Source organism: Glandiceps talaboti, chromosome 12 (genome assembly GCF_964340395.1).
Source record: "Glandiceps talaboti chromosome 12, keGlaTala1.1, whole genome shotgun sequence".
Classification (NCBI taxonomy): Eukaryota; Metazoa; Hemichordata; class Enteropneusta; family Spengelidae; genus Glandiceps; species Glandiceps talaboti.
In genome coordinates this window covers 7,522,471-7,534,698 of record NC_135560.1, presented here as the reverse complement: position 1 = coordinate 7,534,698, position 12,228 = coordinate 7,522,471, and the positions used below count along the sequence as shown (strand labels likewise).

The window sequence follows — 12,228 nt, the reverse complement described above, 5'->3', positions numbered from 1 at the left end:
TCACTCACGTATTGACTTCTCACAATACAAATGCTATCAGGAAATACAACTGTTGTATCCCTTCATTAAACGAATACCATGCGGATCAATTAAAATAGGATAAAACCATTTCACTTCTTTATTTCTCCACTCCTATTTACAATGCATAATGGATAACTAAAGCATTTCAGCTACTTGCCCGATTCACTAAGAACGTTCATATCAGGTGTCAAATAACAATGTTTTAATTATCAGCCCAGTAGTGGACGCTCTAAATGTACTCAATTTGTAAACAATGTTGACAGCAGACGAAACCCAACTGTGTCACAATTAGAATATAGACAAATGTTATTGACACATTCACTGCTAATGATCAGCTTAGTAACCCTTCCCAATGAGTAAACATTGTTCACAGATAGACTACATTTAGAGCGACCACTACTGGGCTGATAATCAAATGCTGTTATTTTACACCTGATATGAACTTTCTGAGTGAATGGAGCAAGTAGCTGAAACACTTAAGTTATCCATTTCAAAGTGGCTTTTTCCTCAAATCTGCCAAAAAAAGCGACTGTCTATTATGAACTGTCTTGTATGCTCTTGTTAAACAAATAACATGTTTATTCCATAAAACTGTAAATAGAATATCTGACATTCTTGTTTTGATAAAGGTGGACCACTTTATTTTTATGTTTCTAACGACCCAACCAATCTTATATTTCTTCAGTCCTATGATAATTTAAACAGGTCTTTATTGAAGACACTGATGTACCTTTCTGTGTTAATGAATAATTTGCATAATTAATGAGTTTCAGTAATTAGGCTATATCTTAAGACTGCATACTTCAATTTCAATACAATTCAGTACATACATTAACCATAACAGAGTGCATATGTCCTATAGTATAAAAGTTGTTGATTTCGCTTAAAGATTTAGTGAATAATTTACATAATTAATTATTTCGGTAATTAGGTTATATCTTAAGACTGCATACTTTAATTTCAATATAATTTACTTCATACATTAAACACAACAAAGTTTATATGCCCTATAAAATTTGTTGATGTACCTTACAGTGTTAATAACTAATTTGCATGATTAATCATTTTTGGTAATTAGGATATATCCTAAGAATGCATACTTGTACAGTGTTGATAACTAATTTGCATGATTAATCATTTTTGGTAATTAGGATATATCATAAGAATGCATACTTGAATTTCAATATCATTTAGTACATATATTAACCATAACAAAGCAGATATGTCCTATAAAATTTGTTGATATAGCTTACAGTTTTAATGAAACATTTGCATAATTAATGATTTTAGGTAACTACACTGTATCTTAACCAGATGTAAACTGAACGTCTTCCGTAAGGGCAAAGTTTTGAGATTTTCGTTCCTACAGACAATTGTTGGAATACAACAGAACATATCTAATAAGTTATTTTTTCTCATTGATTGCTATTTGCTCATTGCTGTTAGTGATCTCCTGGCCAACCACAACATGTACTGTGACATTTGTTGTGAATGTAAAAAAAAAAAAAAAAGAAGCGCATCGTCGTACCACTTTAGGGACGACATCGAAATCAAAAGCATCGTAATTACGCGTCGTAACGAGTAAAGACGAGTAGCTACTAGTAGCTACGATGTACTACGCGAAACAGGAGATAATGAGGTGTTCAAGTTCATGAATAACTGACAATAGATAATCAGTTCACTTTTCTTTGTTTCCCTTAAAGACGTCGTCTTTGAGCGTAGATACGCGTAATTTTTTATCGCCAACACACAATATAGATAGTGATTCTCACCTTCCGTGTTTCCAATGATGACATCGTCTTCTATCGTAGTTGATCGTAGTTTGTCATAATTTTCGATCGTCAAAGAAAACCACGTACTCAGCCAGTAATGTGCTGATGAAACTAGTACTGCACATGTTTTTATGAGTGCAAGTTCATGGGCGATATTCATAAAAAACAACAATAAGATACGCACGAAATCAAAGTTTCATTCAATAGTCAGTAAATCTTTTCACGAACAGGACGGTATGTATTCGAAATTTATTGTGATGGACGCATGGACGTAATATTGTAACAGTCCTGGGTTAACAGTAAATCTTTGAGGAAGATTATCGTACAATTGTGTGACTCTCAAAGCATCAATCGCGGTTAGACTTTCTTTTTTTGTTTTTTGCACGGTCAACAAACTAACAGTACAACTTACAAGCTCACGCTTGACGGCCATGGTATGGCCAAGAAATGCTGTTGAATTTCCGGGTTGTGGAAGTGCAGTTTTGACTTTTATATCATCGAATAACGGGATTTGTTTTATATATTCTAAAACAACAACTATTTTTTTTATGTTTCTCGGTACAGTAACATTCCTAAATGATGGGGTTGAGTTGAGAAATCGCAATGTTCGGCAACACGTGGCGTGATGCATGATGTCGGTAGATATATAAACATAGAGACGCAAGTGATGAACATATTCAGTTATTCGTAGCCCGAAATTTCGTTATATAAATGACGTTTTTCCTCAAAATTTTGAAGAAACAAAACCTTTTTAGGTGACTTCTAAATCAATCAAATCAAATGATATATTAATGCGAGACAAGCTTTAGTTTTTAATTTGTTTTTGTGGTCAATGTTCGAATTCGACTGACGAATCCTGCGACAAGAATCTAACACGATCAATGCACCGTTGACCAGCCAGACGAAAATGGTCGACATGTTTGTTGACCAGCCGAGAAGTGCATAAGGAACTTGCGAGGCAGTCCGAATAAATAGATGTAAAATCCGACGTTTCGAATAAAAATTCTTCTTCAAGGTATTTTTAGGCAAGACATATTAGGTAAACATCTGAATATATCTGAAACACTTAGTTGACTAGCCGACTGTACGAATGCCATAGAAGGCATCGAATGAATAACAAATAACATTGAAAAAAGTAAGCGTGAAACTGATTTGCACAGGAAAGAAAATCTTTTTGTTTCGTTATTTTTTTCACGATGAAGACTACGCGTAAATGGTCGTAGTTTGGGCTCATGAATAAACGGACAATAGGTGTTTACTTTTTATTGTCTACAACCTAAAGTACATGAATATGCGTTGAGACTTATGAATATTCACCGTAGTACATCGTAACTACTAGTAGCTACTCGTCTTTACTCGTTACGACGCGTAATTACGATGCTTTTGATTTCGATGACGCCCCTTAGACAACATTTCCTGATGAGAAACTATTTTTTCCTTTTTAGTGGCCTACAAAAATATGCCAATAATTTATTAAAACTACAAGCTACATCAATAATATTTTCAGGACAAGTGTGCTTTGGTATCGCAAATGCATGTATCAAATTATATTGAATTTTGAAGTGTGCATTCTTGAGAAATAGCCTAATTACCGAAAAGCATTAATATTCTTGGGATGTTTACCGAAACCTAATCAGTTCTTGTCACTACCCTACAGAACACATGCAATAAATTTCGTTTGAATTGAGCCGGTCGTGTTTTAGAAAATGGTGATAAAGTCGCACCACTTTAGACGACATTTCCTGACGAGAAACTATTTTTTTTCTTTTTTGTGGCCAATCGAAAATATGCCAATAACTTATCAAAACTAAGAGCTACATTAGTAATATATTCAGGACAGGTGCGCTTTGGTATCGCAAATGTGTGTACCAAGTTATAATGAATTTGAAGGGTGCATTCTTGAGATATAGCCTAATTACCAAAAATCATTAATTACGTAAATTGCTCATTAATATTCACAGGATTTTTACCAAAACCTTATCAAGTCTTGCCATTACCCTACGGAATACGTCTTCAAAATTTCGTTTGAATTGAGCAAGCCATCATGGAGAAAACGATGACACAGATCCTTTTATATTCATGACGATCGTGTATACAATGTACCGATAATATGCCAATATCTTATTAAAACTAAAAGCTACATTAGTAATATTTTCAGGACAGGTGCGCCTTGGTATCGCAAATGTGTGTACCAAGTTATAATGAATTTGAAGCGTGCATTCTTGAGATATAGCCTAATTACCGAAAATCATTAATTACGTAAATTGCACATTAATATTCACGGGATTTTTACCAAAACCTAATCAAGTCTTGCCATTACCCTACAAAATACGTCTTCAAAATATTGTTTGAATTGAGCAAGCCGCTATGGAGAAAACGATGACACAGACAGACACACACACAGACACACAGACTGACAGACTTCCACCCATAAATATATCTCTTCCTTACGGAAGAAAAAATGCAAGCTTCAAATTTCATATAATATGGTACATGTATATCAACCGCAATAATACGCAACTGTCCTATGAAGATTGTTGCTACAATTTTTACCTTTAATGTGTATTTTATATATCAACCACAATAATACGCACCTGTCCTATGAAGATTGTTGCTACAACTTTTACCTTTAATGAGTATTTTGAATAATGAATGATATTCAGTAATTAAGTAGTATCATGCACTCTAAAAATTCTGTATAATTTGGCACATACATTAACCTAACAAGGCACACTTGTCTATAAAAAATCATGTTACATTATAATTTTTTTTAGTTTTGCATAATTAGTGACTCCCTTACGAGAGGCATTCAGTTTGGTTTTCTTTGAGGTTCTGATTATTTTATTTTGCTTTGAACAGTTTTCCAACGAGACACCTAAAGTAACATGCTTATGAAAAACTAAGGAAAGTGGTCTATCACATTACCGATTGTCACCAACATAGGTTGGTCTTTTGGGGATTAATTAAAAATTTATTTAATTTTAGTTTATACAGAATATTTTCATAAGCCTGAACATTCCATTCCTCCTGGCATCTAGTTCACAAACCAGTGTTCAAATATGCTCACAGGAAATATCAGAGGATGTACGTCATCACCAGATTACATGTGTATACGTAAGGGGAGCACAGGAAATTGTCAGAATGTTTGTACTATGCATAATTTTCTACTTAGGCTCCTTCTAGCCTCAGTCTAGTTCAAGCTGCGTTTGGAGAACATTGCTAAATTTGTCTCTGCCTACCGAGTCAATCCCACCCACCATCCCCATCAACACCTTCGTTTACTTGTTCTAAATCAGGCAGTTCTCTCAGACATGTTAATCGCATTTCTTTATCCTTGCAACATGCGGTGCTATACATGCCAGACATAACCGGCTCTAATGTAATTACCATTTGTTTTCTTGCAGATACTTTCAATCTGTTCTGTAAATCTTCTTTGGTTACTCAGCACTACCACAGTGACGGGCCTTTTCCCCTTGTTCAATTACCCCAATACAGTTTACAGTCAGCTGAAAACTAATCAATCAGCTCATTTCGAATACAAATTCATTCACCTAGCTACATGTATGTCTGCCGGGTCCTCCCCAGGTAGCTAGGATAAGACACCTGCCGGGTCCTCCCCGGGTGCTCTTCTTGGCGTATTGTAAATTCTCCCCAGTACAAATTCAACCTAGCTATGTCTGCCGGGTCCTCCCCAGGTAGCTAGTATACAGACGCCTGCCGGGTCCTCCCCAGGTGCTCTTCTCGGCTTACTGCAAATTACCCCTGTACAATTCACCACCTAGCTATGTCTGCCGGGTCCTCCCCAGGTAGCTATGGTTACGACACCTGCCGGGTCCTCCCCGGGTGATCTTTTCGGTTTACTTATGTTTACATTCAGGAGCACACATAGGACCTATCTGCTGGGACCTCCCCAGGTAGCCTATACTCCTTACACCTGCTGGTGATCTTCCCAGCTGCAAGTGGTGCTGAGTAGCCCTCAAGATAGCCAAAGTTTGTGTATGTACTTTGTTATTGATTTAACAAGTTAGTTTGTTACTAGGACATTAAAGCTCAAGTTTTTTCTAGACATACTTGCCAGTCTCACTACTTCATTCTACATTCACACAAGGACAGTAACAGGTACCCAATATGTGGGTATAAATCAAACATTGTCATGCTATACATTAATGAAACATCTCATAGTACTCACAACTTCATTAATGAACTACCGGGAATACAATTCCCGGACATGAAATGGCAATTTATTTTGAGATTAATGACTACAGCAATACTAAAAGTCTCTGAACACGTGAATTTATTTCACATGATATCACTTTGCAGTCTGACCTTCAAGAATAACAAACGCAATCTCACCATACAAAAAGGATGGCAATTCAAAGCATCACTTTATCAACGTCATTGTCACCCAAGTAATGAGAAAGAACAAAATTTCAAAGTGTACCGGTATTACTCACACATGTCAGACCTTTTCAACATGCAGTTGTTTGTTGTTGCTATGCTTTTACAAAAAAAACAAGTGAATGTCTTGTTCACCAAAATTGACTGTTTTAGATTCTCCTTATTGTAGGAGAGTGTCATAACCATATATTAATATTATCACATTTTGATTGGGGGGAGGGGGGATTTAAAACCATGGTACTGAAGAAGGGGAAATCTGGTAAAAATAACAAGCGACCTATTGGTCAGAATAGCTCCGCTGTTTTTTTTTTTATTTTATTTTTTATTTTGGTGACACGTAGAAGTGGTTCAGTTCTTCAGCTCTTCACTATGCAGTTTTGTTTTAGCGATGCAATAAAGTGGTTAGTGGTTCATATGATGTCTCACTGTAAAACACATTTTACACAGAAGTTGGTAATGTATTGTACTTTTATACCATAGTCACCATTTTATAACAAAAATCTACTGTTATGAAAAATTGCACAAAATCTCAGAAAAAAATGACTGGGAAATGCACACAAGAAAAAGAAAAAAAAGAGGATTTTGAGGTTGGCTATAAATAATTCCATTGTCTTACAGCTTTAACCCTGGGAAATTTTAATGATGAATGAAATAAACTAGGGATCTAAAATAATTTTGAGGCAATTTCAATTTCAATTTTCTAACAAATTTACCAAGTCAACAACATTCAACTTGTACAACTTGTAGTAGATATATATAGGGAAGAAATGTATTAATCGTCATCTTAGTTTCCGGACGGCGACAATCCCCGCCAAGCACCCGAAAGATAGTCATTCTGGCAGCCATACTTTACAGTGGTAACACTCGTTCATGTTCTATTACCTTTCATAAAGAAAACACAACGAAATGGTTGAAGTGATCTTTTTTTTTAATTTCTTTTCATCACAACAACAAAATCTGCGTGATCAAAAGTGTTGTAAACTAAACCAGAAAGAATTATCGGACTGGCTAAACTTCCCGATGAACTGGAGTAAGGTCCAAGTCCAAGTAAGCCTCGATAGTACGTGAGAAAATCGTCTCAAACTAACGATACAACTTTCAAAATATAACTTGACATGTCTTCATTTGTTAGATTTATACAATTCAAGACGCGTTTTCACTCGAAAACAACAATTCTGTGAATAATGACACTCAGAACGCAGCGATTTCTCGGACGATGTTACCACTGTAACGTATGGCTGACAACGACTTGCTTCCGGGTTAGTCCCTCGTGCATCCGGGTACCTGGGGTTGTCGCCATACGGAAACTAAGAAAGATGGAATTTACAGTGTTTCTTGTGACCGGTGCGGCGCCTGTCAGCAGACTCGGCCATTTTTTTTATCATTCCATTGTATTTAAACCTTGTACTTGACATTTCGCAATATTATAATTCTCAACAAAATACCTCAACATGCCTCACTTCGCTCGTACTCAAAACAGCCCCTCGCGGTATGATCACTGATGACATGACGAGAGAACCTTTTCGGATTTACATGTAACACGGGGAAAGATACGCAAAACATAATGCAAAGTCTGAAGCCAAATTAAAGTTGTGATTATTTTAATTATTTTTACTTGCCAAATATTTGCATTTTGGAAATGGCAAGACACGTTCATGTCGTTTAACTTTACATGTGAACTGTCGGCCAATAAACAAAATTTGGTTGATTCACAGTCCGCAGTGAGACTGCTCTTGCATAACTTCAACCGCATGCCTTCCTTATGCAAGTTGTCTTAATTCTGGTTCACTGTCACTCCAAATTGCACGACAATATAGAATTAATCACAAGTTACATGTTACCTGAAAACATCACATTTTTGTGGGTCTGAAGTGAGATTTTAGTGAGTACCAAGAACGTCCTGTGTTGTTACTTGCTGTGGAAAATCGCCCGGTCAAATGAGGTCAGCTTCAGCTTCTGGTCGAATCAGGATAGAGTATGCAAATAAGGACGTTGCGGACTGGCTGATTATGTAGAAGGGGTGCAGAATTTGGATTTGAAGTTTACAACCCTGTTTCGAAAAAACGCTTGTCACTTCATGCATTTGGGCGCCCGACTGATTTCCAATATGGCGTCGGTCATTATGCTCATTAACATATTCATTTTTTTTTCAAATTACAAAAAAAAAATCATAAAAAATAAAAATGAAGATGTGTTGACTTGAAATTAACAAACCTGAGTAAGCTACCCCCTGCGCATCAACACATCTGATATCAAAGCAATCTGACGATAAGTTTTCACGGAGATGATGAAAATGACATTTTATGAAAAAAAATCATAAAAAATTGAAAATGGCACAGATCAACTTGGCATGAACAAATCTGAATAGCCTCCTCCCAGCGAACACGCACACCAAATATCTAAGAATACTGACTGTCACTTTCGGAGAAAATAATGAAAATATAAAAGTTTGACGGACACCTATGATTCACTCTACTCTCTATACTCTATACAACCTATACCTAAAGCTACGCTTTCAGCTTTCGCTGACAGCGGAGCTAAAAAATTCAAAAGTTTACACTTAATATCTCCAACCTAACACTGGACACAAACGAAGGTCTCCGGACCTGAAACCCTCAAGAAACCATCTTTGACTTAATCTGCCTATGAATATATTTCTTTAAATATCTGAAACAGTCATATAAGAAAAAAAGAGCACTTTGCTCAAACCATGAAATTTTATTTGTTTTAGACCTGACGTCAGTAGAATTAATGTTTATAAAAACATGTGTCATTCAGAGATGTATGACAACTTATAATGATCTTTGTTGTATTATTTTGAAGAATAACCCAAGGACCTAGTAGTTAGACTAGCCTACATCATGCCATGTATTCAACCATAGGTATGTCAAATAATGACTCCCTTCCTACCTTGTTTCCCTGTGGATTGAAGTGTATCCTTGTCACCTTGGGGTAGTTTCCGGCCACTCTGTGTGTTTGTAATTTCTGACTGTGCCCCCATTCCCACATGTGAACACTTCCGTCCACTGATCCAGTAAGATCTGGTAGCAAGATATATGATAAATGACATTACTTAATTGTTGCGAAAATAATAATAATTTATTTATCACACAGGAATTTTCCAGAGAAAAGTATCAGATTTCAGTTTTTCTCTGTAGTGGGCTCATCATGCTGTATCATTATTGATTCAATTTCTCCAATGCCATAACAAATACGTGAACGTGCAAAAAATGTTTTCATCTGTCTTCGTACAAAAAAAAAATCAAAAAGTTACTGAAACTTACAGTATGGTAAGCTTGGATGCGAAGTCATTCTTCTAACCCCATGAACTTGCCTCCGTAGCAACTGAAAATGAAAATTTAAAGATATTAGGAACGATGATGGTTAGGAATTGTGTATAATAACTAAATTATATAATGATGATTCTAAAAACCTTCCTAGCCAAAAGACTTGTCTTGGTGTTACTGCCATAGCTCTCTATACCAAGAATAGACATATGCACAGAATTCTGTTTTCAATTTGAAATTACCACCAAAATATAAGTACAGTAAAATGTCAATTATCCAGACACTTAGGGAGACAGGCTTTTAGTTTGGATATGCGATCAGTTCAGATATACGATCTGAGGGGTCTCAGGTCAGATTAGGTCATGTTCATACCATGCCTACTTGCACACAAACACAAACACACATACATCAACAACAACAACAACAACAACAACAACAACAACAACAACAACAACAACACAGTGAATTTATGTAAAGGCATACTGATTTAATAATAAATTTTGTTTGAATGTCCACTTTTTGATCGCCATTCATGAAACTTCACATACTCAACAGATTATGGATATCAACAATAGAACAATTATCTTTTTTTATATATTATATTTTAAATATTTTTTTGGTTCGGGGACACAAAGTGAGTTCGGATGACCGGGCAATTTAAATAACTGACATTCAGATAATCAATGTTTTACTGTAGATCTTACTATATGTGTACCAACCAATGATGTAAATGTGGACCCCCTGGCTAAAATTAGGAGGAAGGCCAATTATGATTGGCTAAGTCAATAGAAGATCCACGTTTGTAGTGGTAACTTCAAACTCAAAAACAGATTTGTGTGCTTTGAGGTGCATATGGCTTGACTTGGTGTAGAGACCTACATGTATAGTAATACAAAGACCAGTCTCTGGGCTAACATTGATCATCTTGAAAGTTTAACCGCACGACTAAAATCTCCTGAATTTGTTCTGTATGGAAGTGTGTATTCTGTAGCATTTGCTGTCCTATATAAACTCTTCAACCTCAAGTAGAGCTAGGCACTCCCAAGGTAGGATATCGAAATGTAAACATGTCTTGTGATATTTCTAGTAGACATAAAACCTCATGCTGTATCACTGCATCTAATGATTGATTGATTGATTGATTGATTGATTGATTGATTGATTGACATCTCAAGCATAACATGTATTTTGTAGCATGAAGTAAATACTATGTATTATTACATAGGTACAAGAGATTACTTGCACTGGTGTGTGCACATACTAGTGGTATTTGCACTGTGTGCGTGCCATTGTGGGTACTCATGGATATTTGCACTCGTGCTTGCAGCGTTTCCTGCCACTGAGAACACTGGAAGTACTCATGCAACAAGCCATCGAAGATGACACAGCCCCCGCAGTGGATGTTTGAGACTTAAAGTCCTAGCCCCCCCAAAAAATAAAGTGTGTTTTGGTGGGGACAAAGAAAACAGTATTGCTTTTGCAAATTGCCATGATTTGTCAATTGGATGATAATAATGTGTAACTGGTACAGAATCACTAATGATTTTACAATCATTATCACTGTGCTGATAACTTGTTTGTGAAACAGTTCTTTGTAATTTGTCTGATTTACACACCTGTGTCATGCTATGGACTCTATATGTAGCTATCTCACAAGTGTTTTTGTGAGTTAATGTTTGTTGTTTTGTTGAATATATCTGTACCTTTTTTAAATGAGGTTTTGTGACATTAATTTTAAGTACACATGACAAAGGTTGTGAAACAGTTCTTTGTAATTGGTCTGTTTTACACACCTGTGGCATGCTTTTGACGCTACATGAAGCTGTTTCACTGGTATATTGTGTTAATGTGTCTTGCTCTGTTGAATACATTTGTACTTCCTTTAAATCAGGGTTCGCGACATTAATTTTACGCGCACATGATCTTTCTGTTTTTGAGAATTTTTTTTTAATATCAACTTTAAGTGTTTGTTTCGTCTTATGTATATACTTTTCTTCAGTTGTACATGTTATGATGGCAGATGAACATATCCCATAATGTGCTGTAAGGTTAAAGGAATCACTTGGACTATTTGTTGTATAGACTTGTGTAGGAGTAATTTCAAAAGCCACACTTGCAAGAGAATCCTCAGTCAATATTGATGTTAGTTGTCTTAAATGGGTACAGAGATCATGTATTGTCTTGAAAATGATAAGAACTGCATGTCCATCAGGCATTGAATAACCTTGATCATTTCTGCTATGAGGATCGAACAAGTGGAACTGGTCATCTTGAGTAAATAATGCCATACCATAGTCTTTCACTATAAGAATACACTGGGATGAAATTTCTAGAGCACTCTCAAATACACTCTCCATTTTATGAAATTCAATATCAGTGGTAGGAGTAAATTGTTGGATCCTGTACTGGTTTACAAGCATACAGACACAACAAAGGCACACACCTTGCACAACAGACATAAATACAATAACATAGTTCTCAGAACCCGAGAACACTCTTCAGTTGAGGAGGTTAAAGTAGGATTTGGGCACCGTCCCAAATTAACTGCTGGTCTGAACATAGACCACTAGAGAACTAGAGAACACAAAGAGAACAAAAGCAAAGACAACAACCAAAATCTAATAAAACACATGTGATAGGACAGTACATACATAAAATAAAAGACAGGTGATAGGACAGTACATACATAAAATAAAAGACAGGTGATAGGACAGTACATACATTATTAGAAACTTGTCCTAGAACTCACT

General features: G+C 35.9%; 1 protein-coding gene across 2 annotated transcripts in view; it reads right to left on the bottom strand.

The window, feature by feature from the left end:
* The window catches only part of LOC144443816 (dmX-like protein 2), a 125,609-nt gene that overhangs the window by 26,787 nt on the left and 86,594 nt on the right, over positions 1–12,228 (bottom strand). For both annotated transcript variants that reach the window (XM_078133371.1, XM_078133372.1), the window contains 2 exons: positions 9,476–9,536; positions 9,102–9,232 (listed from right to left, as the gene is read on the bottom strand). In XM_078133371.1, coding sequence (XP_077989497.1) covers positions 9,102–9,232; positions 9,476–9,536 — 192 coding nt within the window. The remainder of the gene's footprint in view (positions 1–9,101; positions 9,233–9,475; positions 9,537–12,228) is intronic.